This window comes from Pristis pectinata, chromosome 7 (genome assembly GCF_009764475.1).
Source record: "Pristis pectinata isolate sPriPec2 chromosome 7, sPriPec2.1.pri, whole genome shotgun sequence".
In the NCBI taxonomy this organism is placed as follows: domain Eukaryota; kingdom Metazoa; phylum Chordata; class Chondrichthyes; order Rhinopristiformes; family Pristidae; genus Pristis; species Pristis pectinata.
The window spans coordinates 82,842,278-82,869,934 of NC_067411.1; the positions used below are offsets into that span (position 1 = coordinate 82,842,278).

At 38.1% G+C, this 27,657-nt stretch overlaps 1 protein-coding gene across 1 annotated transcript; it reads left to right on the forward strand.

Annotated features, from left to right (window-relative positions):
* Positions 1-1,779: 1,779 nt before the first annotated feature.
* On the forward strand, positions 1,780-27,551 carry LOC127572520 (protein-lysine 6-oxidase-like). Its single transcript, XM_052019887.1, has 7 exons — positions 1,780-2,815; positions 2,957-3,065; positions 3,943-4,080; positions 15,243-15,399; positions 18,198-18,293; positions 18,378-18,493; positions 22,490-27,551. The coding sequence occupies exons 1-7, from the start codon at positions 2,053-2,055 to the stop codon at positions 22,494-22,496; spliced, it is 1,386 nt and encodes a 461-aa protein (XP_051875847.1). The 5' UTR covers positions 1,780-2,052; the 3' UTR covers positions 22,497-27,551.
* Positions 27,552-27,657: the final 106 nt, after the last annotated feature.

Genomic DNA, 27,657 nt, shown 5'->3' on the forward strand with positions numbered 1-27,657 from the left:
CAGAAAAGCTAGAGTTACTCATAGGTCAGGCAACATCTGCAGAAACAATTTCTTCAAGTATGTTTCCCTCCACAACGAAGCATGAACTACTCCCAATATTCTCTGTTTTTATTTCAGGGTTCCAGTATCTGCAGTATTTTTGATCTTATACTTCTCTGAGTAATTACTGATGGTGTTTTAGGATAGTGATTTGCAATGTGGGTTGAACACACTAACAGATGTGCATAATCATGATTGAAGAAGGGGATTATTTCGTGCAAAGTTCTGGGAAGCAGGGTAAACATTTAATACATTATAATAAAAAATCTTGAAATTCCTCCAAGTGACATGGACTTGCCCATCCAAAACCTTCCCACACAAATATTCAAGGCTTTAACCTCCAAAACACTGCTCAACAAGGATTTCAAGTGTAGCAGCATAACTTAAAGGCAAAAATAACTTCGTGGGTATATCGCAAGACCAAGGAAATATTGGTACCTCCATAAACATGCATCCCTTATTTTAAATCAAACACATTTTTCCCCTCACATGAAACTGCACTGGTATCCCAAACCACATTTTATAATTTTCATAAAGGTTATTGAGGGGGCTCTTTAACTGAATTACAGTATTCAAATTTTGACATGAAGACACAAATATTGAGCTATTTGGCATTTACCAGATTGTTGTTTGTCCTGTACTATTTCAGACATAAACAGTAACCAATTATATTCCACATTTTGTAACTGATCATTTGCAGAAAGCAGGCACTCCCTTCAAAAACATCCAGTTTCTAAAACTGGGGAACAACATTTAGGTAATTTTGTCATAGGCACCCACATCTGAAAATGACAAATATCACCAAAACAAACTTTAAGTATTTGCCTACTTTAAGGCCTTCTTGAAAGATGAAACCTTTCTTCACCCATCACAATTTACAGTTTTGTGTACTTTCTTAACAAATACAGCTCAGCAAACTTTTAATTCCATATGAAGTTCCTCAGAATTGCAAAGGCCAGACGTTAATTGAAACTGATGGGTGGTCCTCAGTTTGTTTGGACTGGAATTTCGTTACGATTTCTTCGCGAAAAAAAACTGGTATATATCCATCCAATCCAATCCATTTCAAAATCTGTTTTAAGATATATCTGCATGTATCAAGGGATCGTTTGATATACATGATCTTAACATTGTGTGTGTGTGTGTGTGTGTGTGTGTGTGTGTGTGTGTGTGTAATCCACGTTTACAGTGAGTTTGTGGGAATCGGAACATTAGTTGCTGATAAGGAGAAAGCGAACAGGCATCGGCGAGGAACTAAATGTTTCACTGAACAAACTTTCAATTATAAAACACAACGCATCCCTTTAAACATTGGGTAGCGTGGGGGTTGCTTTAAAATAAGGCGCAGAAACCACAAGACGACCACATATTGTTTCCCGTCTCTAATTTTCTCTGGCTGGTGTTCTGCTTTCTGATGGCAAAGGAACATAACATGGCACATGCAGCGATCAAACCTTAGACACAGCCGCCCTGAGGCACCCCTTTAACTCCCTCAAACCTCCGCGCCATGTGTTATTAAGTTTTGCCTGGATCGGCATGCTGTTCCTCGCGATGATCTAATTTTTTTTCTGTGCATACTTTGGCACAACCCACAGGTTAGCTGGCGAGCCGCAAATCTAACGGATGGTTGTCTGGGGCCATGAAATTCCTTCGTGTCGGCTGCAGTGGAGGAAGGGAACGAGAATGGAGAGGGACTGTCAAACCGCACGTTCCTAGGCATTACGTGAACAAATAGCGAGTAGCCTGGGAGCAGGTTGTGTAACTTTGCTAATGTGCGAGCAACTTTAAAATCCCTTCCTCCTCCACCCGAGACAGTATCAAGAAAATGAGAGGCACTCTATACAGCTGCAACTTTTGGCAAGCCAGCTTCTGAATACTATTTTGTATATATACACACATATTTTGAAGTATTGCGTTGACTTTTACCTTTTTAAATATATTTGATGGAAATATAGACTCTTAAAAAAACAAATTTTTCTGAGGAATTACACATTCTCCTCGTTGAGTTAAACGATGAATTATCAAACGTCGATGTATTTAGTAAAACTTTTTGGTCTTTATTTGACTTGCCTGCTTGTAGAAGTGGATGGACAGCAGCAGCGGCAAAAACAAGTGGAACAGGAGAACTCGGCCGTTTGGCGCCGACGAATTCAGTGGCAAAATAACGGGCGCGTTTATAGCTTGCTGAGCCTGGGCTCCGAGTACCAGCCGCCTCAGGGCTCAAGCGGGAGCAACAGCCTCTTCCTGCTGAGTGACACCAACAGCACAGCGGGCAGCGGCAGGGCCGGTGGCGCCAGGTGGAGACCCTCTTCCTCAGCTCGCTCGCCCCAGACTCCTTCCGGAGCCCGAGCGACCAGACATCGGGGAGACTCGTCTTCAGCCCGAGCCCAGCAGCGCCCGTCCGGTGCCAGACGGACAGATGCCAGTCAATGGTTGCAGAGCACGAGTAGCAATGGCCCGGGACCTTCCGGATCTCGGGGGGACTCGGGGCGAGCTGGGGCCGGGGCCGGGGCCGGGGTCCGGGCCGACGGGGAGCCGCGGCAGAGGGCACAGAATAACGCCAGCCAAAACCTCGCAGAGACCCTCGCCACCCGCCAGAACACGTCGAGCCAGAGCAGTCGCGGGATTGGCAATGAGGATATCATGGTCGGGGACGATCCCTACAACCCCTACAAGCGCACGGACGACAATCCCTACTACAATTACTATGATACATACGAGAGGCCCAGAACTCGATCCCGCAGACCCGGCTATGGTACCAGGTACTTCCAACATGGTAAGCTTGTTACTCAAAAAAAAATTAGTTTCAAAGCATATTTTTAAAAACAAATTCTGAATAGGGACAAGCAATCGACTGGAAACAAACTTGTTTTTGTATGACTAATACGAATCCGTGCATTGATTTTTGAATCTGCAGGTTTACCAGATTTAACCCCAGACCCATACTATGTTCAAGCCTCAACATACGTTCAGAAGATGCACATGTACAATCTCAGATGTGCTGCAGAGGAAAATTGCTTGGCAAGGTACAGTCTACATAATCAGAACCAGGTGCTGCTCTTTCTTACATCGTTATATTAACTCGTTTTCTTCCTTCGCGTTACAACCACCTCGAAGCTACTTACAACTCAGGACGTTTAAGCATATAATTCCCTAACCGATCCCATCAAGACTTGCATAGACCAAACTAAAAAAAAATGCAGACGCGGTAATTAAAATGCGCGTTGTGAAACAGCCCCAGAATAAGGCCGCCAAAGCTGCATTTATGCAACGACTGTAACGTGGATACGAAATGGTCATGTCATGTAAATTCAGATACAGAATCCTGCTTGATTCCAGAGCCAAGGGGCAAGAATAAAAGCTTTTGGCTCCATAGCTACAGTGTAGGACAAATGCAACCGTACAGAAATCACTGCAGATTATAACTGTCTCCGCTGCCAGAATTGGATTAGTTTCTGAGAAATATCATCTCCATCTTGGGATTCATGTTGGGGCTGCGCCTCCCTCCTCGTTTGTACAAATCTTTTTGAACAAAATCCTATTTCTGTTGGATGGTTTCACTAGAATGCCTAAAACCCGAATGGACTTCGAATATTTCTTTCTAATTTATCTAAATTACAAACATGAGAATTTGGAGTTACGAAAGAATGGGGATTTGCTTGGTTTAAAACAATCCAGCTAATGTGGGAAAACAACAGTACAATTAAGAAGTCAATGTCGATTATAATTGTGAATACAATAGGCTTTGTCCTGTAGGACTCTTAGTATTCTGACGTAATTTGCATTAGACACATCATTGTTATTACTCTGTTTGACAGCAATTTAAGATACATGAGGTTTGTAGTTTTAAACGTGTAATGATGTCTCTCCCTTTCTTGCTCTCTCCCCAATGTTGCGTTGCAGTTCAGCCTACGGCTCGGGCATCAGGGACTATGACATGCGTGTTCTACTTAGATTCTCTCAGAGAGTGAAGAACCAAGGCACAGCAGACTTCCTTCCAAGCCGACCTCGTTACTCGTGGGAATGGCACAGTTGTCATCGGTAAGTGGAAACTGTGGCATTTAACTTTGCTAGCTTAATCTCACATTTCTAATCGTGAGGCGACTACCCGCTCCATTATATTTCCCCCCATCTCTTCGGTCTTGTCCTTACTTTAGTTGCTCTCTTGCAAGTGTCTTTACCTCACTCCTCTGATCCAACTGGAGACAAATCTAAAGAGCATGGCAGAGGCCTCTCTGGAATGACCTGATGAAGTGGAGTCACTTTCCCTTTAAGGCCGCAAGATTGCCAAGGTCAAGCTTTTTTCAGACTACAAAAATGTTGAGCTTAACTAAATGCCCAAAGCGCTAGTTTAACTGTGAAGCTATTACTGGCACTGAGGACACCGGACTACAACATACTAATTCGATGTGGTTTGGTGAACAGGATTATATGCAAGAAAAAAATCCCTCAAATTGTGGTTTCTTGTTATTGCCTTTGAACAGTGCAAAGGCAGTAACAAGTATCTAAAGTTCACATGACTAAGAGGTCAAGATAAAAATGGATATGGAACTTTATCGCTATTGGAAATAAGTCACCTCACCCAAGCGAGTATATATAATACTCGCAAGAAATTGCTTCTTTCTTTCCTTCATTCCCAAGACAGAATATCCCACAGAGGAATCAGCTTAACAACCAACAGATTTTTGTTTCAAATGTTACTGTTTTCACTCAATACAACAGCCATTCCTTCCTGATCCTTATTTGTCTGACCTGGTTGAGAAAATGTTCATCTTACTGTTAGGATATTGAGTTTACTTTTATTGAGGAAGTAAATGCAAGAGATAACGTTTATTCATTATTCTAGCCAAAACTCAAGCATGCATAATGATATTTCTTAGATTAAGAAACTTATACTTGGTATAACTATTTACTTACCATCAATTTTTTTGACTAACAGTGACCCAATTGAAGAGCAAAGATATAGAAAACTAAAGATAAATACTATTGAATATAAAGCTTCAATGTTCTCCAAAGCTAGGAGAAGAAATGGAGAATCATTATGAGAAAAAGCACAGGACTTATCAAAGCAAATACTGAGAACCAGGCACATAATTTTCTCTTCAAATTTTAGGGGAAAAAAAGAGTAATCCAAAATGGTAATATATCTGTGATCAATTAGTGTTTTGAAACTTAGTATTCTAAATTAGCATTTTGAAACATGCTCCCGTCCAAAGTAGGACTTGAGAACTGAATATATAAGGGGGGAAAGATAAAAGGCATTGAAAGACTAACTTAAGCAGTATTATTTGATCAAAAGTGAATAACTTTAAGATGCAGATTTATTGATTTTAAGGAATACGACAATCTGAAGTTTCATTGAAGGAACCAGACCTGTAATAATGGAGTAAGAAAGTGAAACATGCTGATTTAAGATGAGCTCTGATTCCTTCCCAAAATGTCCTCAGCACTTAAAAAACTTCTTTCTTCACAAATTTAATCTGGAAAGACTTGATTTGAAAAAGAAACAATTACTTAAAAATAAAAATTTTACAATCATTTAAAAAATTTATTTTCATTAGCATGGGAATTTCCTATCCATGTGTTTAGGGTAAAGGTTCATTTTATTTTTGATTGAGAGCTTTTGAGGCAGATTCTCCCATTGCACATGGTGCATTTTCACAATATTTGTTGCCTTGAATAATATTGCAGTCTGGGGATGGACTAATCAGGTGTTTTTAGGGATATGACCCTGCTTCTGAGGGAGGGAAGAGGGGACCTTCTCTTAATTCGAAATAATTAATTACTAGGATGTTTAACAATAACTTCTAGAAATCCCTTGACTTACAGGTAGAATGGCAACTGAAACTTTCTTATTATATATGCAGCTCATCATTTATTTAAGATTGAATTAATAATATCAATATGACATGGTTCTGTTGAGCACTGTATGGAACAGAGCTCGATAAGGTGTGATGCTTTAAAAAATTGATGTTTTTAGGTGTTTATTGATATCTCTTTAATTGACAGGCATGAAGAATAATTGGCCATTATTTAGGATGTGAGTTACCTGAAGCATATCCATTTTCTTGACTCTCAGAACATAATTCCATATGTAGAACATATGTTGCATTGGCATATCACAATTTTTCCCATGTACCCATACTGTGTTCCTCCATTTTCAAGGATTTACAGTCATACCCCTCAATTCCATCTATTTGATTCTCCTTTTTACCCCGTCACTCTTATATTAGTTGCTGTTCTTCACTGTATTTGCTTGTTTCTTTGGGTACCTGTGTGAGTGAAAGTGTCAGATGGCTTTCTCCATCTGAGACATTCACTCATATAGATACCCAACAGCAAAGCATCAAAGTGACACTGATGACCTTAACCTTGGTAAATGCAGTCCCCAAAAATCTAATTATCCCCTTGATGTGGAATTCCCCATTCCTGACATTGGTTGCTACCAGTAGAGGTACATACCTGGCATTCAATACTGGTGACATCATTAAGCTAACCGAACAACTAATTAGATTGCAAAATTTTCACAGACAGCAAACCAGGAAGGAAAATGCCCAATATTTAGCTAATGTTTAAAATATTTTACATAGTAGAAAATAAAGATTGGAACATGTACAAGTGCAATATCATAAAAAATGTAAAAGTAATTATAAAAATAATTTAAACTCTTTTATATTTGTAAAAAAAAATTGAGGGAATAGTAATCCAGGGCCAATGTATTTACCGAGCAGAAACTATAACAAAGTAAGTCTTTAAAAACTCATTTAGACTTAATGTGAAAATGTGTTTACATTTTCAGGGCAAATACCTGAAATGTCCATTAATTCAGTTGATATCCTGATTGTGATAGAGAGATCTGCAAAGCACTGCTTCAACTTGTGAAGAAGTTCTGAATCATTGGCACTGGCCTCTGGATTTCCATGTTATAGCACATGAGGATGTCCTGAATTTCCTGTCACTTTTATGGTGTAGAACCATCAAACACTGATGACTTAGTCATTATTACAACTGCAAAATCTTGATTTATGTGTGGCTTGCTTCATGTTTCTAATTCTTACAGAGACATCCAGCAGAAACCTCTCAGAGGTAGAGTGGCTTTTAAATTTGCTGCTCAGCCATTTCACATTGCCTGGAGACACTGAGTTTTGACACTGGATGCATAGCACATCAGTTGCTTCAGAAATACTGATAGATCAATGCTATTATTAAAGTTAAAATAAACTTGAGGTTGTAATCAAGAGAAAAGACAAGATTAAGCAGGTAGATGTGATGGATTTAGACTTTAAGAAAACCTTTGATAAGATGGCCATCAATAGATTATTAAGCAAAATTAGAGCACATGGGGAGTAATGTAGCAGGGTGGATTGAGGATCCACCCTGCTGTAGCAGAAAATAGTAGGAATTAAAAGGTCATTTTTGGCTCTGGAGGCCATGACTAGTGGGGTACCGCAGGAATAAGTGCTCAGATGAGGGAATCAAGTGTAATATATCAACATATCCTGATAAATGGCAGTGTGGGTTGTGAAGATGATGCAGAGAGTTCACAGGGGTATATGGACAGGCTAAGTGAATGGGCAATGAATATAGTGTGGAAAAATGGACAATCACCCATTTTGGTAGGAAAAAAAGAGAAAGGTAGAGTTTTTTTAATTGTTGAGAGATTCAAAGGTGTTGGTGTTCAGGGGAGCCTGGGCGTCCATGTACACAAGTCACCAAATATGAATTTACAGCAACCAAGGAAGGCAAATGGCGTGTTGGCTTTTATTGTGTGAGGATTTGAGTATAAGATTAAGCGATATCTAGCCCCAAAACGTAGGCCTCTGGTGAGATATCATCCGGAACAATGTGTAAATATCTGGTCCCCAACCTGACGAAGGATATATTTACATAGAGGAGTGCAGAGAAGGTTCACCAGATTGAACTGTAGTTTGGTGGGTTTGTTGTATGAGGAGCAATTAAGCAGAATAGACCTGTTACTGTCTGGAAGAATGTTTGGAAGAATGAGAGGTGATTTCATTGAAACATTTAAAATTCCTAAGGGGCTTGACGTGGTAGATGTACAATAAATGTTTCAAGATCCAAGAGCCACAGTCTCAAAATAATGGGTTGGCATTCAGGACAGAGATGACAAGAAATTCCTTCACCTGAAGGTAGGGATTCTTTAGAATTCGTCACCCAAGAAGCTTGTAGAGGCTCAAGACAAAGAGGGATAGGTTTTTAGATATTTAGGGAATCAAGGGATATGGGGTTAGTGCACGAACATGGTGCTGAGGGAGAAGATCAGTTATGAACTTATTGCATGTTGGAGCAGGCACAAAGACTTGAAAGGCCGACACCCACTTATATTTCTTATGTTATGTATTAGTTTGCTGCCTTAAAACTGCGTTCAACAGAAATACAAGCTATATGCACACTTGATATCACGTTTAAGGCTAGCAAGTTGCTTTTTTAAAAAATGGTCACTTACCTCACTTTTTGAAAAGATGTGGTAGAGATAGAAATCAAGCACTGCGTACTTTAATGATTGGATATTTATCACATGGATATTGGAACAAATACATCAGGGAAGAAACTGAATCTTTCTCTAAGAGATTTGAAAAATTGTTGAAAACAAATGCTCTCATTTTCTCTGATTATATTCCATTGTTAATTTAGGTTGGGAAACCTTGGTATACTAATCCAAAAATTCAGCAGCTGTTAATAGTTGAATAAGGGGACAAACAAACAATATAGAAAAGAACAGAAATTGGTTAGTGGATGAGTAAAATGTATAGAATCAGGCATTGGCTTTGGACTTGTATGTGTATTCGTGGCTTAGAATTTTAATAAGCTGATGGACAAAAGCCTCCCATGGGGAGAAGAAGTAGGGTCCCATATATTTCTTAAACATATAATCAAAATAAAATATTCCATGTGTGGGAACACTGGGAGATTAATTGTTCTGCAATAAAACTTCAGCATTTAACATTATAGCTTTTTGGATATAGTACTAGTTGGCACCTACAATGGAAAAAAAATAAGTTTTTCAACAAAGATGAATTGATTGATTTGGCAATGATGACAGAGGGTATTAATGTGTTGAGGGCTTTACTTTGTCCGCAGATTGTTCTGATATAAATTAGAGCCAATTCATTTTTATTCCTTTTCCAGCTTCATAGCCCATAGACCAGCTGTGGCTGACATGGAGACATTTTCAGGTCATTGCCATTCTGACTAGATTCCCAACAATGTTTTGGGTGGTTCTCCATCCAGATTTCAAATAATGTCCATAAGAGAATTATTCAGTTTCTACCCTGTGATTCCTCACAGAAACTAACTTGTTAAGATCCCAGTTTCAGGAGGATGGAATCTGCATCACATCACTTCATAGCACTGTGTGCTGGCACTTCAATATTTGATCCAAATGAAACAAAAACAAATGCATTACATTCAAAACTTTTATCAGATATTAGTTGTATCGTTCAACATTTAAATTTTTGATACAGATGGCTGGATTCAACACTCTAGGATTGATTTATATTGCCCCAGAAAACTCAATTTTTGTAGGCGTGACAACATCAAATATAGCAGAAGGATCACTTCACGGCTCTGGCAATCTATGTTGACAGGTCTCCCCTCCCCCTCCCCCCTCCCTCCACTACTGGAGATGTATAAATAAAGATGGAGGGGGTGTTCCAAGACACTTGTCACACTTTTTCTCTTTGACAGTTTACTGGGTGCCTAAGCGTTTCTTCAGGCACTCTTGCAATGTATTTTATGTTTATATTGGAATCTCCATGGACCAGAAGTTTTGTGGAGGATAAAGAGTAAAGAGGCAGGTAGCAATTAACCTTTTTTAACCTTTCCCTCACCAAAGGATGATCTTAGCTTCTAAAGCCTCTGGCATCAAACAGAATGCAGCAAAACTGGTGTTTAATATTGCAACTACAGGCCTTCTGTCATGAATATTGCTTGATGTGGGCGATTCCTCCGAATGCCTTTGGATTTCAATTCATAACAGGATTTCCACTGCTCCAGGGCTTGTTCAGATGTGGTGCATTTGGGGTGTGCAGCTCCTGTTCTGTGCCAGGAAAATGAAGATAATAAGTTCCTCTACTGAAGAATTCTCAATTAAGATACACTTTACTTATGGTAAACTAAACTATGAGGGAAAATCTGTGAGAAATATACAAACAAACAAGAGTTTCTTTAAATAAATAAAAAGGAAGAGAGAGGTGCAAGTGAACATAGGCCCTCTAGAGAATGAATCTGGGTTATGAGAAACAAAGAGATGGCAGAGGAGCAAATCAGATACTATGGTCATCTGTTTAATGTTGAAAAATGCCAGGGAGGAGTTAGATATCATCAGCATCTTTACAGAAATAGAATTAAGCAAACTCATGTGGCTAGAGGTTGATAAGTCTCCTGGCCCAGATGGCTTGCATCCTAGGATCCCAAACGAAGTAGCTACCAAAATAGTGGATGCATTAGTTGTAATCTTCCAAAAATATTAAAGGGATGGAGATGGTGATAGAGTTATGAAGATAGAGAAAAACAAAGCAATGGAAATTGATGTGACAGGCATCAGAAGTTCAGCAAAGCTGACATTAATAAAGGATAGAGGTTGAAAAGCTGGCCAGGAAAACAATGGCAATGACAAAGGATCAAGCTATCTGCAATAGAGAATAGAGGTGGACAGTGTGCCAGAAAACTATTGTGATAGGTACTATACAAGGTGGGAGGTTTATTACATGGATAAGCAGAACACCAAGGACACAAACTATGTAGTTCCACCTGAGATGCAAGCAAGGGTCTTCAAGTTGACAGGGATATAGAGTATGTGGCGGAAGAAGAAGATTTTGACTTTGGGATTGACAGTGTTTTGTTAGAGGAAACTATAGCTCAATCAAAAATGATGTTAAAGTTGTAGTCTGATAATATAGAAGCAGTAGAAGAGTTCAGAAAAATGGTGGATCTCTAGAGCTGGTTGGGGAAGCTGATAACGTGAGAATGGATAATGTTGTCAAGGGTGAGAATTTTATTTTAATACATTTTCGGAAGCTGGGCATCTCTGGCCAGCCCAGAATTTATTGTCTGTTCCTAAGTTCCAAGAAGGTGACGGTGAGCTGCCTTCTTCAACTGTTCCAGGAGCAGTATATTGGGCAGGGAGTTCCTGGATTTAGACCGAATAATGATGAAGCACTGGCAAAATACTTCCAAGTCAGATTGGTGGGCAACTTGGTGGGGGAGGGGGGGGGATCTACAGGTGATCATCTTCCATGCCTTTGTCCTTCTTGGTGATAGAGGTTTGGAGGCAGCCTGGGCAAGCCACTGCTGTGCATTTTGTAGATGGCACACACAGTAGCACCAGTACTGGAGAGAATGAATTATTAGGGTAGGATTCCAGTTAAGTGCACTGCTTTGTTCTGGATATTGTCGAGTCTCCTGAGAATTGTTGGTGCTGGACTCATCCAGGCAAGTGGACAGTATTCCAACACACTCCCGACTTGTTCCTTGGTGGACAGGCCTTGGGGTTTCAGGAGCTGAGACATTGGATAACCCAACATTTGATGCACTTTTGTAGCCACAGTATAGATGTGACTGGTGAGTTTGGTGGCTCTCAGGATATTGATGGCAGGGGACTCGGTGATGGTAATGACATTGAATGCCAAGGAAAGGGGGTTATGCTGTCTCTTTTTGGAGATGGTCATTGCCAGGCACTTTTATCGCATGAATGTTACTTGCCTATGCCTGAATATTGCCAAGGTCCTGTTGCATACGGGTGTGGGCTGCTTCATTGCTGAGGAGTCGCAAATGGAATTTTACATTGTGCATTCAACAGCAAGCATCCCTTCTTCTGACCTTATGACAGAGGGAAGGTCATTGACAAAGCATCTGAAGATGGTTGGTCCCAGGATACTGCCCTGAGGAATGCCTGGGGTGATGATCTGGGCTTGAGATGAATGACTTCTGACAGACACAACCATCTTGCTTTGTGTGAAGCATAATTCCAGTCACCAAAATGTTTTCCCTTTGATATAAATTGACCACATTTTACCAGGGCTCCTTGCTGCCACACTGAGCCAAATGCTACCTTGATGTCAAGAGTAGTCAGTTTCACCTCACCTCTGCAATTCAGCTCTTTGGTCTGTGTTTGGTCAAAGGCTGTGATGTTGAATGGAGCTGAGTGGTTTTGGTATAACCTAACCTGGGATCAATGAGTTGGTTACTGGTGGGTAAGTGTCACTTGATTGCACTGTTATCAACAGTTTCCATCACTTTGCTAATGATTGAGAAGAAATTGATTGGGAAGTAATTGGTTGGATTGGATTTGCCCTGCTTTTTGTGAACAGGATGTACCTGGACAATTTTTCGTGTTGTTGGGTAGATGCCAATGTTGTAACAATACTGGGATAGCTTGGCTGGAGATGCAGCTAATTCTGGAATGCAGGTCTTTAGTACTGTAGCTGGGATGTTGTCTGGCGCTGTAGACTTTGCTATATCCAGAGCCCTCAGCTGTTTCTTTATATCACACGGAGTGAATTGAATTGGCTGAAGACTGGCTTTTGTGACAATGGAGATCTCAGGAGGAAGCTGAGATGGATCCTTGCTTCGGCCTATCTGCCTGAACATGGTTATGAATGCTTCAGCCTTTTTTCTAGCTCACACATGTTGGTCCCCTGGTTGCTGATGAGGATTTTCTGGACCATCCTTTTCCCCTTAGCTGTTTAATTGTCCACAAACATTCGCAGTTAAATGTGGGAGGACTGCAGAGTTTTGGTCTGACTCACTGGTTGTGGGATTGCTTAACTCTTTTGGTCAGCACACCTGTGGTCCTGTATTGCAGCTTCACTAGGCTGGCACCTGGCATCTCATCATTTTTGGGTATCCCTGGAACTACTCCCAGCAAGCTCTTCTGCCCTTCTTATTAAACCAGGTTCATCCCCTAGCTTGATAGTAATGCTAGAGTGAGGAATAGGTCAAGCCATGAGGTTACAAATTGTCCTTGTGTAAATTTCTGCTGATGATGCATGCCCAGTTCGCAGCTGCCAGATACGTTCTGAGTTCATCCCATTCAGCACATTTGTTGTGCACACAACCTGATGGAGGGTGACCTTGGTGTGAAGTCAGGACTTTGTCTCCACAATGGTTGTTCATCAGTCACTTTTACCAACACTGTCAATGGATGGAATGTAGGGACCAAAAATATGGGGAGGATTTTGTTAGAGGTAACAAAAGCACAAAAGTTGCATTAACGAGCAGGGAAAGAAAGGCAGTATTTTAAAGGATCCATGACTTGATACATTGATTCTGTCCCTCTCCCCATGAATGCCATTTGATCTATGAGTATTTCCAGAATTCTTTGGATTTCCAGCGCTACGCTCTGTTGCCCCAGCTGTTGGAGGTAACATGTCCAAGGATGGGTGTCAGTGAAGGCAGTCTCACTATGCAGGAGAGTGTAGAAAAGAATTATGATAAACTAAGCCAAAGGCTGCAAGGAGAACATCGAGGACAAAGAGGGCGACTGTGATGTGGCCACAGCCACAGACAATGTCATGCACAAAGGTTGCAAATGCTTTGGCTTTGGAGGAGGAGAGTAAATCTGACAGATGAGATTCATGTGAAGAACTGTGAGAAATTTGGGTGTGGAGATGAGAAACACTCAAGGTCCTTGGAGAGGAAAAGGACGTTGGGGATGTTGTAGTTAATAAAGTCTTAAGGGTGGAATTTTTGAGGGTTGCCTGTGGCGGTGTACCAAGAGAAGGGACAGTATACTTCTGTGTTGGCAAACAAGGCAGCCAAATCAGTGGTTTGGTGGAGTTGGTCAGTTTTACGGATTTGATAAGATTAGCATAGGCTTAAAGCGGGGGGGGGGGGGGGGGGGGGGTCACATGACAAAAGTACAATCAGGCATTGGATAGAATGGACTCTGGGCTTGGTGAACAGTGAAAATAGGGTGGGGGTGGGGTGGAAGCACAGAAGCAAGTGGTCTTTATCTCTTGGACAAACAAGCCATGATCTTTGCATAATTGTTGGAAGTGAGAATGGAAGGGGTTTAACAATTCACGATCCTTACTGGGTGATTGATCATGATCAGGAGAGATTGATGCAGTTAAACCATTTCCAGTGAAAGATGGGTTAACTGGTCAAATGCCAGGTACATTCAAGTTTGAAATTAAGACCTGAGGGAGCAAAGGTAGGAGCTGAATCAGATGGAATGGCCAGAGTGGGAGATCGTAATTGGTTCATAACTTGCAATATACATATAAGTGCTTATTTGTTAAATGGATTCTTAATCTATAAATTGTACCCATGGAGGAAATTATTATTATGATGGTTACTATGTACTTAGTTTTCCATATGATCACCCAAAATTAACTTAACATCCAATCCCATTGTTGTTTGTGACTGCTTATGGTGTGTATTTGGCTGCTCCATTTCCTGCATTACAACAGTGCTTTCACTTCAAAGGTACTTCATTGCCTGAAAAAAAATCATGTCTTCCTGAGGTCATGAAATATAAATGCAGTTCTTTCTTTCATAGAAAAAAAAGTTATTGTGTTTAAGAAAAAACTGAAAAGATTCAATTTTATAACCAAGTTGCTAAATTACTTAGGCTATGAAAGTATTCAACCAATTACCAATTTTTCAGTTGGCAAGCTATCTAGCCAAAGCAAATAATGAAACTTTCCTTTCACAATTTAGTCTAGCATACCCAAGTGACTTTACTTGCCAGATCACCATTTCAAATCTCCCATGCCGTTTATCATTGCTGTTTTGCTTTACATTATTCCTCATTTTTCCTTACTTTCTTTGTATAGTTTTGGAGTTCAATGCACCGTAATTACAAAGCTAACTTCCAACAGCAATTTTACTTTAGTCAGCTGGATGACTGATATGCAAAGATAGCCATTAGCTTAAGAGTTTCCAAACCAGTCTACTTGAAAAATCCTCCAAGGTAGATTTTTCACATTTGGCAGGCTCTTTCCATAGTAGCCCAAGCCATTTGCCCAATGGCTTGGGCTACTATGGAAAGCTATAGTAGCCAGAGAGCTTAGGCCAGGTTGGCAGAGCTGAAGCTTAGGAAGTTCAATGTGTACACAAAAATACTGAAGGAAGTTAACCAAATAAAATTCATACTCAGAGTACTGGTAAGCTGCCTGTCACAACAGCTGTTATTTTGATACAAGCACAGTAATAGTAAAGTAAACTTTGTGTTATAGGCACTACCACAGCATGGATGAATTTAGCCATTATGATCTCCTGGATGCCACCACCCATAGAAAAGTTGCTGAAGGTCATAAAGCCAGCTTTTGCCTGGAGGACACTACTTGTGACTACGGCTACTATCGAAGATATGCTTGCACAGCACATTCACAGGTATATGAAAAATAAATTAATATCATTAAACAGCTTATCAATGTTTATAATGCATGAAGGAGATTAATTGGGTCATATTGTGACAACTTCTGACGTGCAACGTTTTACGATCTTTTTATGCATCTGCCTGTATAGCCAAAGAATGCCAAGTTGTGGGTGTACAGTGGAGGACATGAGCCAACACAGACTTGATGGGTGAATGGCCTGCTTCTATACCATAACAATTCCATTCCATTCCCAGTCCTTGTTTAGTACAGCTAACCCACATAAAATGAATAATTATGGTATAAAGGTACAAGACGTAATAAAAGGCTCAAATGAATGGTGAATAACACTTATCCCACAGGGGGAAAAGAGAGATAAAAAGTTTGTGACTCATCATGAGAATGGTGAACACTGGGGAGGAATAATAAGCCAAAATATGACTAAAGATGCTCACTTTACAAAGAGACAACAAAAGAGTAGCAATCACAGACCCATCAATGTTACTGCAATAATCAAATCAACAAGTTCAGCAGGAATTCGATGAGCCATATGCCCTCCTATTGTACCATAACCATGCCAAGTGTAAACAACAATCACCTAAATTATCATCTGAACAGGACTGTTGATAAAATAGTGTATTGAGATTCCAGAAAGCATTTCAGCAAATTTTGCTCAAAGGACTCTCTCACCCATGATCTGTGGAACAGGGATTAGGAATGATAAAAAAAAATGGCTGCAACATAGAAAACTGCTGGGATCTGCCGGAGGAGTGATGCCGGGTAGAGGAATGCTGAGTTAGGTTTCCAAAGGTTTGGTATCAGGACCACCACAGTATCCAATTTATAATGAAATAGTTTACTGAAGATCTGTAAAATTCCTTCAAATTAAATTGCAAGAGAGGAAGGTTCAAAGGCAAATTTAATGGCACAGTAGTGAAGATGACACCCTTGGCATGTTTAAGGAATAGCTGCATGTAGTATATGTTATAGGGGAAAGAGGCTGCAAGGAGCCTGGCTTGGAAAGTGTTTCATTTTGTGCATAGAATGGTGAGATGAAATTGAATAGAAGTCTAAGAAAAACAGTAAAAATGGAAGTACACAGGCAGCTGGCTGCAAGGATCTGCAAGGAATCCAGGAAGTGAGGGGTGGACCATTGCTAATGTTATCCTTTGCTTTTGAATTGCTCTTACATTGCTTAAAGTTTAGCTTTTCTTAAAGTGGGCAGTTTTCACTCAATTACTTTTGCTGCTGTTTAGGTTTTTAACAATTACCTCTGTTCATGTCCTAACACTTTTGGTTAAATGTTATAAAGCTTTAGATGATTAAGAAAATTTAATTTTTAAATGTGTTTAGAATTTCTAGTTCTAATTACATATTATAGACCAGCACTTCTGAAATGCTGACCTGCACAGATGTCTAGATGTTGAATAAAATACCCTGTTTATATCGGGGACCAACTTTTACAGAAGCAATTACCTTATTTAAAATTTAAGATAGCAGAGCTTTGCAGAATCATAAAACTTTCCACCTTCTGCAAGGGATCTCATTTAGCAGAACCTGGATCTATGCTTACTGTTTCAAGTAGTTGGGTATGTACATAAAACATTGTTTGTAGGTTTACATTTGCAACAGTTTTGCTGGTGATGGTACTTTCTCCTTGAGTGGGGAAGATCTGAAGCAAGTCAGGCTTATGGAGAATATAAAGAATGCTTTTAGCTTTAAAACAGTGATGATGTAAGAAACTATTCAGTTTCATATATAGAAATGTGGGAGGAAGTTAAACTGAACAAACACAGCTGTTAACACCAGCAAACATACTTCTTGTTATCAAAGGCAGCATTGCTAGTGAAGGTGGTAAGGAAAAAAAAAGCTTCAGGTAGAAATACACTACGTTTCTTACTTAACAATTGCTGCCAACCATGAATTGCCTTGACTATAGATGTTTCTGAAATTATATGATATTTATGTAATAACTTTGAGAGTACACATCTAGATATTTCATGTCGCCATTGAAGCAAAAGTCCCATTCAACATAGCATTCAACAGGATTAAAAGATCAAATGATATATTAAACTTTTTTCAAAATTAAATTTCTTTGAATAAAGCCACTGCTATATGCAAGGTCCTGAAAAACATGTCTTTTATAGATATTCAGATATAATTTATATTGGCTAATTAAAATGATTTAACCTTTCCTGTGGGGATAAGGGATAAATATACTTGTTTGCTCTTTCATAATTCACTGTTGGTGAAATAGGATGGATTATAGGGTGACCAACCCAAGAGTATGGGAGCTTGGTTGTTATGCTACTGGTTTAGCAATTCGGAAGTTATTAATACAAAAGTCAATAAATTTGGAATAAATCTGCACGAGATAAAGTGTCAATGAAAGCTGTCAGATTGTTGTAAAAAGTCCCAGATAGTGCACTCACGTCCTACCTGGTGTCTACCATTTGATTATAGTGCCACACTATGTGACTTATTTATAATTACTACAGGGCAATCAGGAATTGACAATAAATAAATAAAAAAGAACAAAGAAAAAGCAGCAAATACACTGATTCTATTGCTCATGAAACATTACTGCAGAACTGTTGATTTAATCAGATAATTTCTTTAAGGCTGAATTAAATAACAAGACTGATTTGAAATTAGAGCTAAGTATCAAAATATAAGTTTTTGAAAAATACTCTTAGCCTTAAAATGCAATTATTTTATGAAAGAGTCCAGTGAGCCAAATACAAGATTTATTTCTAAATCTGTAGTACAAATTGTATATATTTTTTCTAACTTTGTTGGCTGAATTGCTTGCAGGGATTGAGTCCAGGATGTTATGATACCTACAATGCTGACATTGACTGCCAATGGATTGATATCACTGATGTTAAGGCTGGAAACTACATACTGAAAGTAAGTGATATTAAACAGTTATTCACTAAAAACAAAATCACATAATGGGAATTGTTATTGACCTGTTTTCTTCTCATTTCACAGGTTGCAGTAAATCCTAGCTATTTGGTACCAGAATCGGATTACGGTAATAACGTTGTTCGCTGTGACCTTCGCTATACAGGCCACCATGCATATATCTCAGGCTGCAGGATTTCACAGTAAGTGCTTGTGAATTTATCATAGATGATCAAAGAAAAATTTCTGTATGATAAAATATTGAAGTTACATCTTACAACTTTAGTAAAGTGACACAATGAATAAGGAATTTGCAAATATTTGATCAGTTTAAGTGATCCCTGCTTTTTGTACATTAACATAGACAGAAAAGAAAGTATTCATACATCAGTGCAGTATGGTTTCCAAATCAACTTTCTTGTGAAAATGTAAAGCTAAAGATAACAGAACTAGTAAAACAGATTGCAGTAGTTCAGAAATGTTTCTGAAGTTGTCGTTGTAAGTTATACCATTGTCAATCATCAAGGTATTCGATGAGAGTAGAAAATTAGAACCATATGTATTAAACATTAAATAGGTTGCATGTATTTCTTTGGATTAGTCTTAATAAATGAGAAAATACTAAAAACACGTTTTACCAGAAACATTCCACACATTTCGGTAATACAACCTAGAAAACATTTGCAATATATCACGGACTTGGTGATCGTGATTATTGTGTCAGTTCTTTTCTGGCACGATTGCAACTGAGACTAGGACTAATGCTTCAGAATAACACTTATTAGTGAGAAAGCAAACCAATTGAATCACCAGGACTGAGAACAATGAAAAGTTCTGATATTCTGTTCTCTCAAGTGACTTTAATATGATATTTTTGAATCCTGATGACACAATTAGAAAATAAGTTGAATAAAAATTTTGTATTAACAGAACTGTCTGCCACTATAACTGATATCTAAATTTTCTCATAGGCTAAACTTTGATCAGTTCTTTCTATCCTTTCCCTTAGGTCCAGGCAAGACTAGGCTATTTAATTTTGTTCTTTAAGAGCCAATATCCCAAGTAAAATTTGTTGCTCTGCTCTCCTCGCTTCCCAACTGTTATTGTTGAGATGCTCCTTTGTCTCCATCAGTTCCAGATACTTTGTGCATCCCAGGGTGATGGTGCTGCAACTTGAAATAATTAAATTCTATTCCTTTTAAGTATGTTTAAAACACTATGCTGAAAGTTTCAACAGGTTCATTTATTTTAAAAATTCATAGAATAATTAAGTTTACTGGATGTGTTATGGATAAAGGTATGCATATCAACAATGCTAAGGATTATGGAGCAGGCAGGGTATAAGGCTTCTTTTGCTAACTAAATAACTTATGTCCTGGCAGGAAAAAATGCAACATTCATTAGAAGATGTGAGAGAACTCTAGAATTATGATTGTTAACAATATCAAATGGCCTTATATTTTGAGGAACATCCTGCAACAATTCACACTGTAAACAAGATATATCTTTTTGGCACTGTAAATTAGATTATTTTTCTCTGGCCCAGGCATTACATATAATTTTGACTTATGAATTAGTTTATGTTATTCTAGCCAGTATGGCATGCCTCAATTTTCTACTTCACCAGGGCTGGCACAGTATTTTGTTATCTTATTTTCATAATTACACCAAGATAATATCTTCTTTTTGGAAGGCAGAAATGTTCAGACACTCAAAATGCATTTATGGTGCCAGCTGGAGTTAGTAAGATGAGTAGCCAAAGTCTTTTCCCCAGGGTAGGTGAGTTGAACACTAGAGGGTATAGATTTCTAGGGAGAGGGAAAACATTTAAAAAGGATCTGAGGGGCAACTTTTCATAGAGAGGGTGGTGAGTATATGGAACAAGCTGCTAGAGGAAGTGGTAGAGGTGGGTACAATTACGGCATTTTAAAGGCATTTGGACAGTTATGTGGATAGGAGAGGTTTAGAGGAATATGGGCCAAATGCAGGCAAATGGGATTAGTTTAGGCAACTTGGTCAGCATGGATGAGTTGGGCCAAAGGGCCTTTTCTTATGGTATGCAGATAATCATGCTAATCAATATGTATTGCTGAGTTGTTTCTAATGCTGCTAATTTGGCACTCAATATTCTGGCTAACGTCCTTTCTTAAAGATGCACAGTCAATACATATTCAGTGAGGGGAAGTACCTTACAGGAGCTATTTAAATGATCATGGATCAGTTACTGATTAAATTTCTTCATCCTGTTGCTGCAATTATACAAGCATTTGGTGCTTTTTAGAGTTATTTCAAATTGCAAAGGTCTACAGAGAGTGGAATAGTAGGTACTTAAGTACTTACCATTGACTTTAAGGTTCCATGTAACCTGTTGATCCCAGACATTTGGTGCATCAGGCAGTATTCCTCATAATAAAGCATGCCAAGGAGTAAGAGCAGAAGACAAGCTGCCGGAAGAGGAAGATGGGAATAGGGGCATGTGTGAAAAGAGAGTGAGGTGTGGAGACAGCCTTCCATGATGGACATGTTCAGGGATCAATTCCAACTGAATTTCAAGGTGAAGCAATGTGTGAGTTGTTTGCCTTTCATTAAAGATGTTCTTACTGAAATCTGCCACTGTTGCAGGTACAACTACGTTTGTAGATCAGGGCATTTTCTAGACTGCCAGTGTCTGTTAAGCTGTCACTGGTAAAAAAAAAATTGTGTATCTGGCTTTAAGTTTGGAAATCTTTGCAAGTTTGCGACCCATTGTTGTTTAGCAGAGGTGAATGAAGTCCACTATCCAAAGAGAGCCAATTTGCTCTCGTGAGAGATCAGCTGATGGAGAGAGCATGTGGTTTATGAGGACTGCAGTCTCCTCTGTGCTGTAGGATGTAACTGATTGCACACACATCCATTTGTGGTTACTACATTTAATCTCTATCCTTTACTAGAACTAAAATGGATTTCATTCACTGGAAGTGTGAAATTGAATGCTGAGTGGCTTCAGCATCACTGCATCCACTTGCCTGCAATGTCTGAGTTGCAATTCTTGGTAAAAGAGAACAGTTGAGGTGTAAGGATGGAGGAGAAAGGGTCACTGGAGCTGTGTGTTTATAATATTTGCTGCTTGTAAATTAGAAAAGTGTATGATTTTGAAGGGGGTAGGGTGGTGAGGCATGAGGATGAGTGCGAGGAAGAAGTAGATACGGGGATCTCACCATCTTCTCTGGTCTCAGCCCCAGTGTTGATATGGCCTTAGTAATAGGCAGCTAAAGATGGCCAGCACTGTCTCATCTCTGTAGGGGTAAGGATTTACAGCTGTATGTGCCTTCCCAGTTAATGCCTGCTATATTAGGTTAGGTGTCATCTTGTCCTGTAATTTTTATCAATGCACCATAGAAAACATCCTATCTGGATACATCACGGTTTGGTATGGCAACTGCTCTGTTTGTGACCGCAAGAAACTTTAGAGAGTTGTGCGCACAGCCCAACATATTACGGAAACCAGCTTCCCCTCCATAGACTCTGTCTATACTTCTCGCTGCCTCGGTAAAGCAGCCAGCATAATCAAAGATCCCACCCACCCCAGACATTTTCTCTTCTCCTCTTTCCCGTCGGGCAGAAGATACAAAAGCCTGACAGCTTCTATCCCACTGTTATAAGATTATTGAACAGTTCTCTAGTACGATAAGATGGACTCTTGACCTCACAATTTACCTTGTTATGACCTTGCACCTTATCGTTGACCTGCACTGCACTTTCCCTGTTGCCATTACACATTATTCTGCATTCTGTTATTGTTTTAGCTTGTACTACCTCAATGCACTGTGTAATGAAATGATCTGTATGAATGGTGTGCAAGATAAGTTTTTCACTATACCTTGGTACATGTGACAATAATAAACAAATTCCAATTCCAACAGTGTGACAGTGAATCTTGTGCAATGTGTTTCGGTTATGCAGTGCAGTGCAGAAGCACAGAAGTCTGGAATACATTGCCACACTCACTGCAGCTAGTCAGGAGATCTTTACAGTTCTTTAGCTTTCAGCATGTTCCACCCCATTGTTTTTTGTCTCTACTTCCCTGCTTGGCAGATTTTGATTCTTTGCATAAAAAACGTTTTCCTTATATGAACTTCATACCTTTCATAGATCTTTACTGGAATGTTTTTGGGTTGGAACAAAGTTCATTTATAATCAATGTTCCCTTTTCTTTTCAGATATTAACTACACAAAGAGCTAGATGTGTTAAAGAATGGATTGAATCAGTAACATTTCCAAGTCACAAAACAAGTCAAACTTCAGTCTCCTTACATGGCACCATTTCAACTTAAAACAACCCAAAACAGGTATTATTTGCAGAAGATGTTGAAATCTATGAGAACGTATCTATGAGATGTATTTCCATCTTAAAACCCGTAACACTGTGTTTGGGCCCTGGAACCCATCATTACTATTGCAGTGGAATTTATTTTGATAATTTAACTCATTCATTATAGATTGGTATTGTGAAGGCATTTGATACAGCTTATATCCATTCTGCCTAAGTGCATTCTCCTACGACAAAGAACTGCAGTGGGAATAGTGCCAAATGGTATCTTATTAGTGAATGAGTTAAGATAAGTTTGGTGTGGTTAGACTATTGTTATCTTATAGATTTTTTAAAAAATTATTAAGAACGTGATTATTCTAACTCAATCACCTCAAGAAAAGCTACTTTCTTACCTGAAGGACACCGCATCCAGATAACCACTGAAAAAAAGTATTATTGGATTAGGCTTGTTTCATTAAAAATGGAGAAATTAAAAGACATATACCTTTGAATATATTTCATTTACATTTAACAGCAACTCAATTACATTCCATGCGTTCATCTGAACAGTAAATCCTTTGTTTGTTAAAGGATGACTATCTGTGATCATGCACATTTGGCTACACCAGTTGTAATCACATCTGAAACATGAGAATTATTACTGGTTGCCATTGTGTATTTATGCAGCAAACAGGTGTGGAAACATTCATGCACTTAAGGTCATCAGCAGAGATCCCATTAATATATAAATCACTATCTTGTTCAAAATAATACATTATTGTACATCACTTCATTCAAATGGTTAAGGATACCTGTGCCTTTTTGTAAATTGGAGCTTGACCTTTTCATCACAATACCTCTGATGACTGGGTGATATTTATTCCTGTGGAATAAATGTTAAAGGCATTTCATTGTTTTGTTCTACATTAAAGAGCCGAATTTATAAATCCATATTCTGAAATCTATGATATCAAATTATGTAAATATGAATTTAAAAGTTTATGAATGAAGTAGCTCACAATTAAAGGCTCCTATTTCTGAAACTGGTGTTTGAAGATAGTTTGATTTAATGACAACGGTAACTGTGAAGATATTTCACTGTAAAAGAATATCATTCTAAGAATAACATTTACTTTAACATACAATGTATACAAAATATTACTAATAATGAAAATGAAATGTAATTGTCAAGTTGATGTAAATTTTCATCTTACATTTAGTGCAGATTTTACTCACTGAATAAAAATCCACAAATAATTTGAACTTTCATTTAATGAAACATTGATTATTAGTTTAACAAATGAAATTTAGAAGTGAAGAAAAATGTCAAGGACTTAAACAAAATAATATTACAAACATTTAACTTCAGTGAAAAATGAAATTAGATTTTTTAAAATATATTACCAAAGTCAAAGCCTTAAATCAGGAAAAAAAAGACAGATTAAAACAAAATGGTTTCATCTCTAGAATTAACTTCTATAATCCCTATTGGGACTTCCATCAACTTTGTGTGAATCTAAGATTTAAATTAGGAGGAATTATATTTATGAAGAATAAAATCAAACTAATAAGGAGTCTGAGGGTGTGATGGCACAATAATATAAATGCATGGGTCACTTATACACATTGACGATTCAGACATATACAGCTGGTCCCATATAAAATGATGGGCACTTAGAAATATTAGTAAATCTTCAACATTTATAATCAATGATTTCTGCAGAAGTGAATTACTTACATTCTGTAGTTTTAGTATGAACAGTCTAGCAGATGTAGGAGGCCAGTACTGAATACATGGAGAAATATGGCACACAATAAAATTATGAAGTTACTTGGTACTGTAAAGAAAATGACTCATAAAGTTTATTCAATTTCTAATTTTAAACAATTGCCTTTGGATTTGCCATCTAAATCATGGTGATCCCTCCCTCTTTAAATTATTGTGTAAATAATGTACAGTTGTCGGCTCAGCTGCAGCTTATATGACTTATACTTGACAATGGTGACCTAACATAATCATTTGCCGCAATGTTGCCAGAATTGGAGGAATGTGGTGATGTTTGCTTCATTTACTGTTCATGTAGGACTTGAATTTTTCTGTTTTTATTTTTGCTTTAGTTCAGGTTTTTTTTTGTTTTACTAGTGTTTGTAAGAATTGGTTATTTTCAGTTATTAAAAATAACCAATAAGATGCATCAATTTTCAGTCTTTTTAAGCACAATTAAATCAGAATAACAAGGAAAGAATATGCAATCTCTCGGCACTGATTCTGCAAGCTATAGGGTGAAACTGTGATTTGAAATCAATTTGGCCTGATTTTAGAGGAATGTATATGTGGGATCCCTCCAGGTGTTAGACACAGTGATAATGGCTGGCCGTAACTCTCTTCTTTCAAGGAGCCAGTGCATTTCATCATTCATGTGGGTGCTTTATTCAACATGCATAAAAACTCAAGTGAGCCTACTTTGCAATCTGCCAGGAAATAGGTTCAGCACCAAAAGTGATTCTCTCAGGTACAATATCTCATTGGTTTTCTTTTACCAAAGCAATCAGCTACTTGGTTGGACACTGGGAACCTTTCACAAAATTTCAATCTCTGGAGCAAAATCCCTTGAAGAAACAATTTAGGCAAAACCTTCAATTTATCTAACAAAATTAAGCACATCTCTGGGTCCTTGTGATACCTTTCCATCTACTTGCTTCCTCTTCCATTAGTTTCTTCTCAGTAACACCACTGACCAGCACATGCTATATGCAGCATTCTGATAGCAAAATGTATAATCTGCATGGTTGCCATTTATTCACTTTTATTGGTTCAAAAATATAAAAAGTGATATTTTACAGGTAGGCTTTTAGGAGTTTTATTTTGTTTTTTATCAGTTAAAATCGAAAAATTCAAGCCCTATGTATATAATGCACATCACAATAACACTAACTGACAGAACAATCTGCCTTGTAAGGCCTAACAGTAAGCAAAGCACTAACAGTATTGATGCTTAAAACAAAGAAAAGAGATCAGATCAGTTAAAGATTCATAAGTACTAAAGATTACAAACTATCTGATTGGAAACAAATTATAGGCCTTTTAGCCCGATATATCTGTGCCAGCTCTTTTATCCAATTTCTGTTTAGAAAATGCCTTTGAATCTGCTTCCACTACCCTTCAGGAAGTGCATTCAGACAACAACTTGCTGCATGAAACAAATTTCCCCTTTGGTTCTTCTGCCATTCAACTTAAATTGGAATTCCACTCTGACAAACTTTTCTGCCAGTGAACATAGTATCTCCTTAATTTTTCTTCCAAAGTATCCCATAATTTTGAACATCTCTAATAAACTTCCCTTTAACCTTCTCTGGCCTGAGCTTTTCCCATCTATGCATTTAACTGAAGCATCAAACAATACCAGATGTGTGAATCAATCTCCTCTGCACCATATCCAGGGACTGACATGATTCCTTTGCAGCACCAAGAATTGGAAACAGTACTTTAAGTAAGGTTTAAAAAACGATTGTAGGGAATTAGCATAGTTTCTGGCTTTCAACTTTATATTTCATTTTTTGTAAAACCAAGCATTCCACACACAAAAAACATTTGGGGGATTATTTAAATGATACCATTCCAACTTGACTCTTGCCTGACATATGTTTTTTAAAGCATTGTGGTTATGATTTAAAGACAATCTGAATCCCCATCCCATGACTTATTTTGGTGTCATTAGGCATCTTTTGAGCCCAACATGTATGACCTGTCTGAAGCCTGCCAGCTGCTTCATTCCATCTACTTTTGCCAGGCAGATGGCTGGCTGGTTTTAAAAGAGGTCCAGTTATTAAAGTTGGCTGACGCCTTGCACGAAGATAGGTTGGAAGTCAAAATCTATCTTTATTGCTTTTAGTCCAGGAATTTAAAGTACTTTTCAATTAGAGATTGCAGCACAAATAACAGCGAATATAGAATCCACAGCTAGACTGTTAGATGAAACAACACAAGAGCTATTGGCAATCTAATAAACAATATTCACTTCACAGCAAACTGAAATAGTCTATTCCAATCAAACAATCATTTTCTTTTCACTAGTATCATCAATGCACAGGGGGGTTGGCAAGTAGTAGTATCACAATTGCCTGTTACAGCAGAGAAATTATCATCTTCTTCCTGTTCTTAATCTGAACCATGCAGTTTAGGCATAATTTTGTCTGGGTAAAATGGTGTCAAAGTTTTTGGACGTAACCTGATATTTTGTTTTAAAATCATAAATTAAAAAATGTAATTTTCCTCCATTAGTGTGCTGATAGTGAAAAAAAATATTATAGTTATCATTGTTAGGCTTACTCTGAAAGTGCTTGCTCATAGCTGAAATGCAACGTCATTATGGAAGACAACACCGCTTCAAATGGGGGTAAAAATAAAAGTACATATGTAACAGAAGTTATATTTATTGGCCATGGGGAAATGTTTTTATCATAAGAAGTGCTATCATGACTGCCAAAGAAATTGGGTTAGCCAAAAATTAATCATAGACTGCAGGTTCCAACTAAATAAAGGAACAACATGTTGCAATGGGTTTTATTCTCATTGATTTTCTATAAATACAATGCATTTTACCACTAAAGGTGCAATTTCAATTTAGAACTTAGGAAAAAACCTCAAGTTTCATTCAAAATATAAAGAAAATGCTATTACTGGAAACATACTCAGTGATAAACAAAAATGAAATGCCACTAAGGTTACAAGCCTGTTTTGGTGCATCTCACCATATGTATTTGCTTTATACTGAATTTCTTAACTTTTAGCTGCAGGTAACTTTTATTTCTAGAAATTATTGTATCTGTACTTGAACCTTATAGTTACTGTATAGAAATAATTTGTAGATGGTAGACATGTAATGGCTATTGCTATTTCATAATCCAAAGTTATTTGCCTATATCAGATTGTGAGATCTTAACTTGAATAAAAAACATTTTCAACTTGTGATATTGCTTTATGATTTCTCCTGGATGTATCTGATTTATTTTCAGATTCATTGCATAAAATTAGATACTTAATTGAAATAAAATCTTTGCAAATGTCTTTGCTTC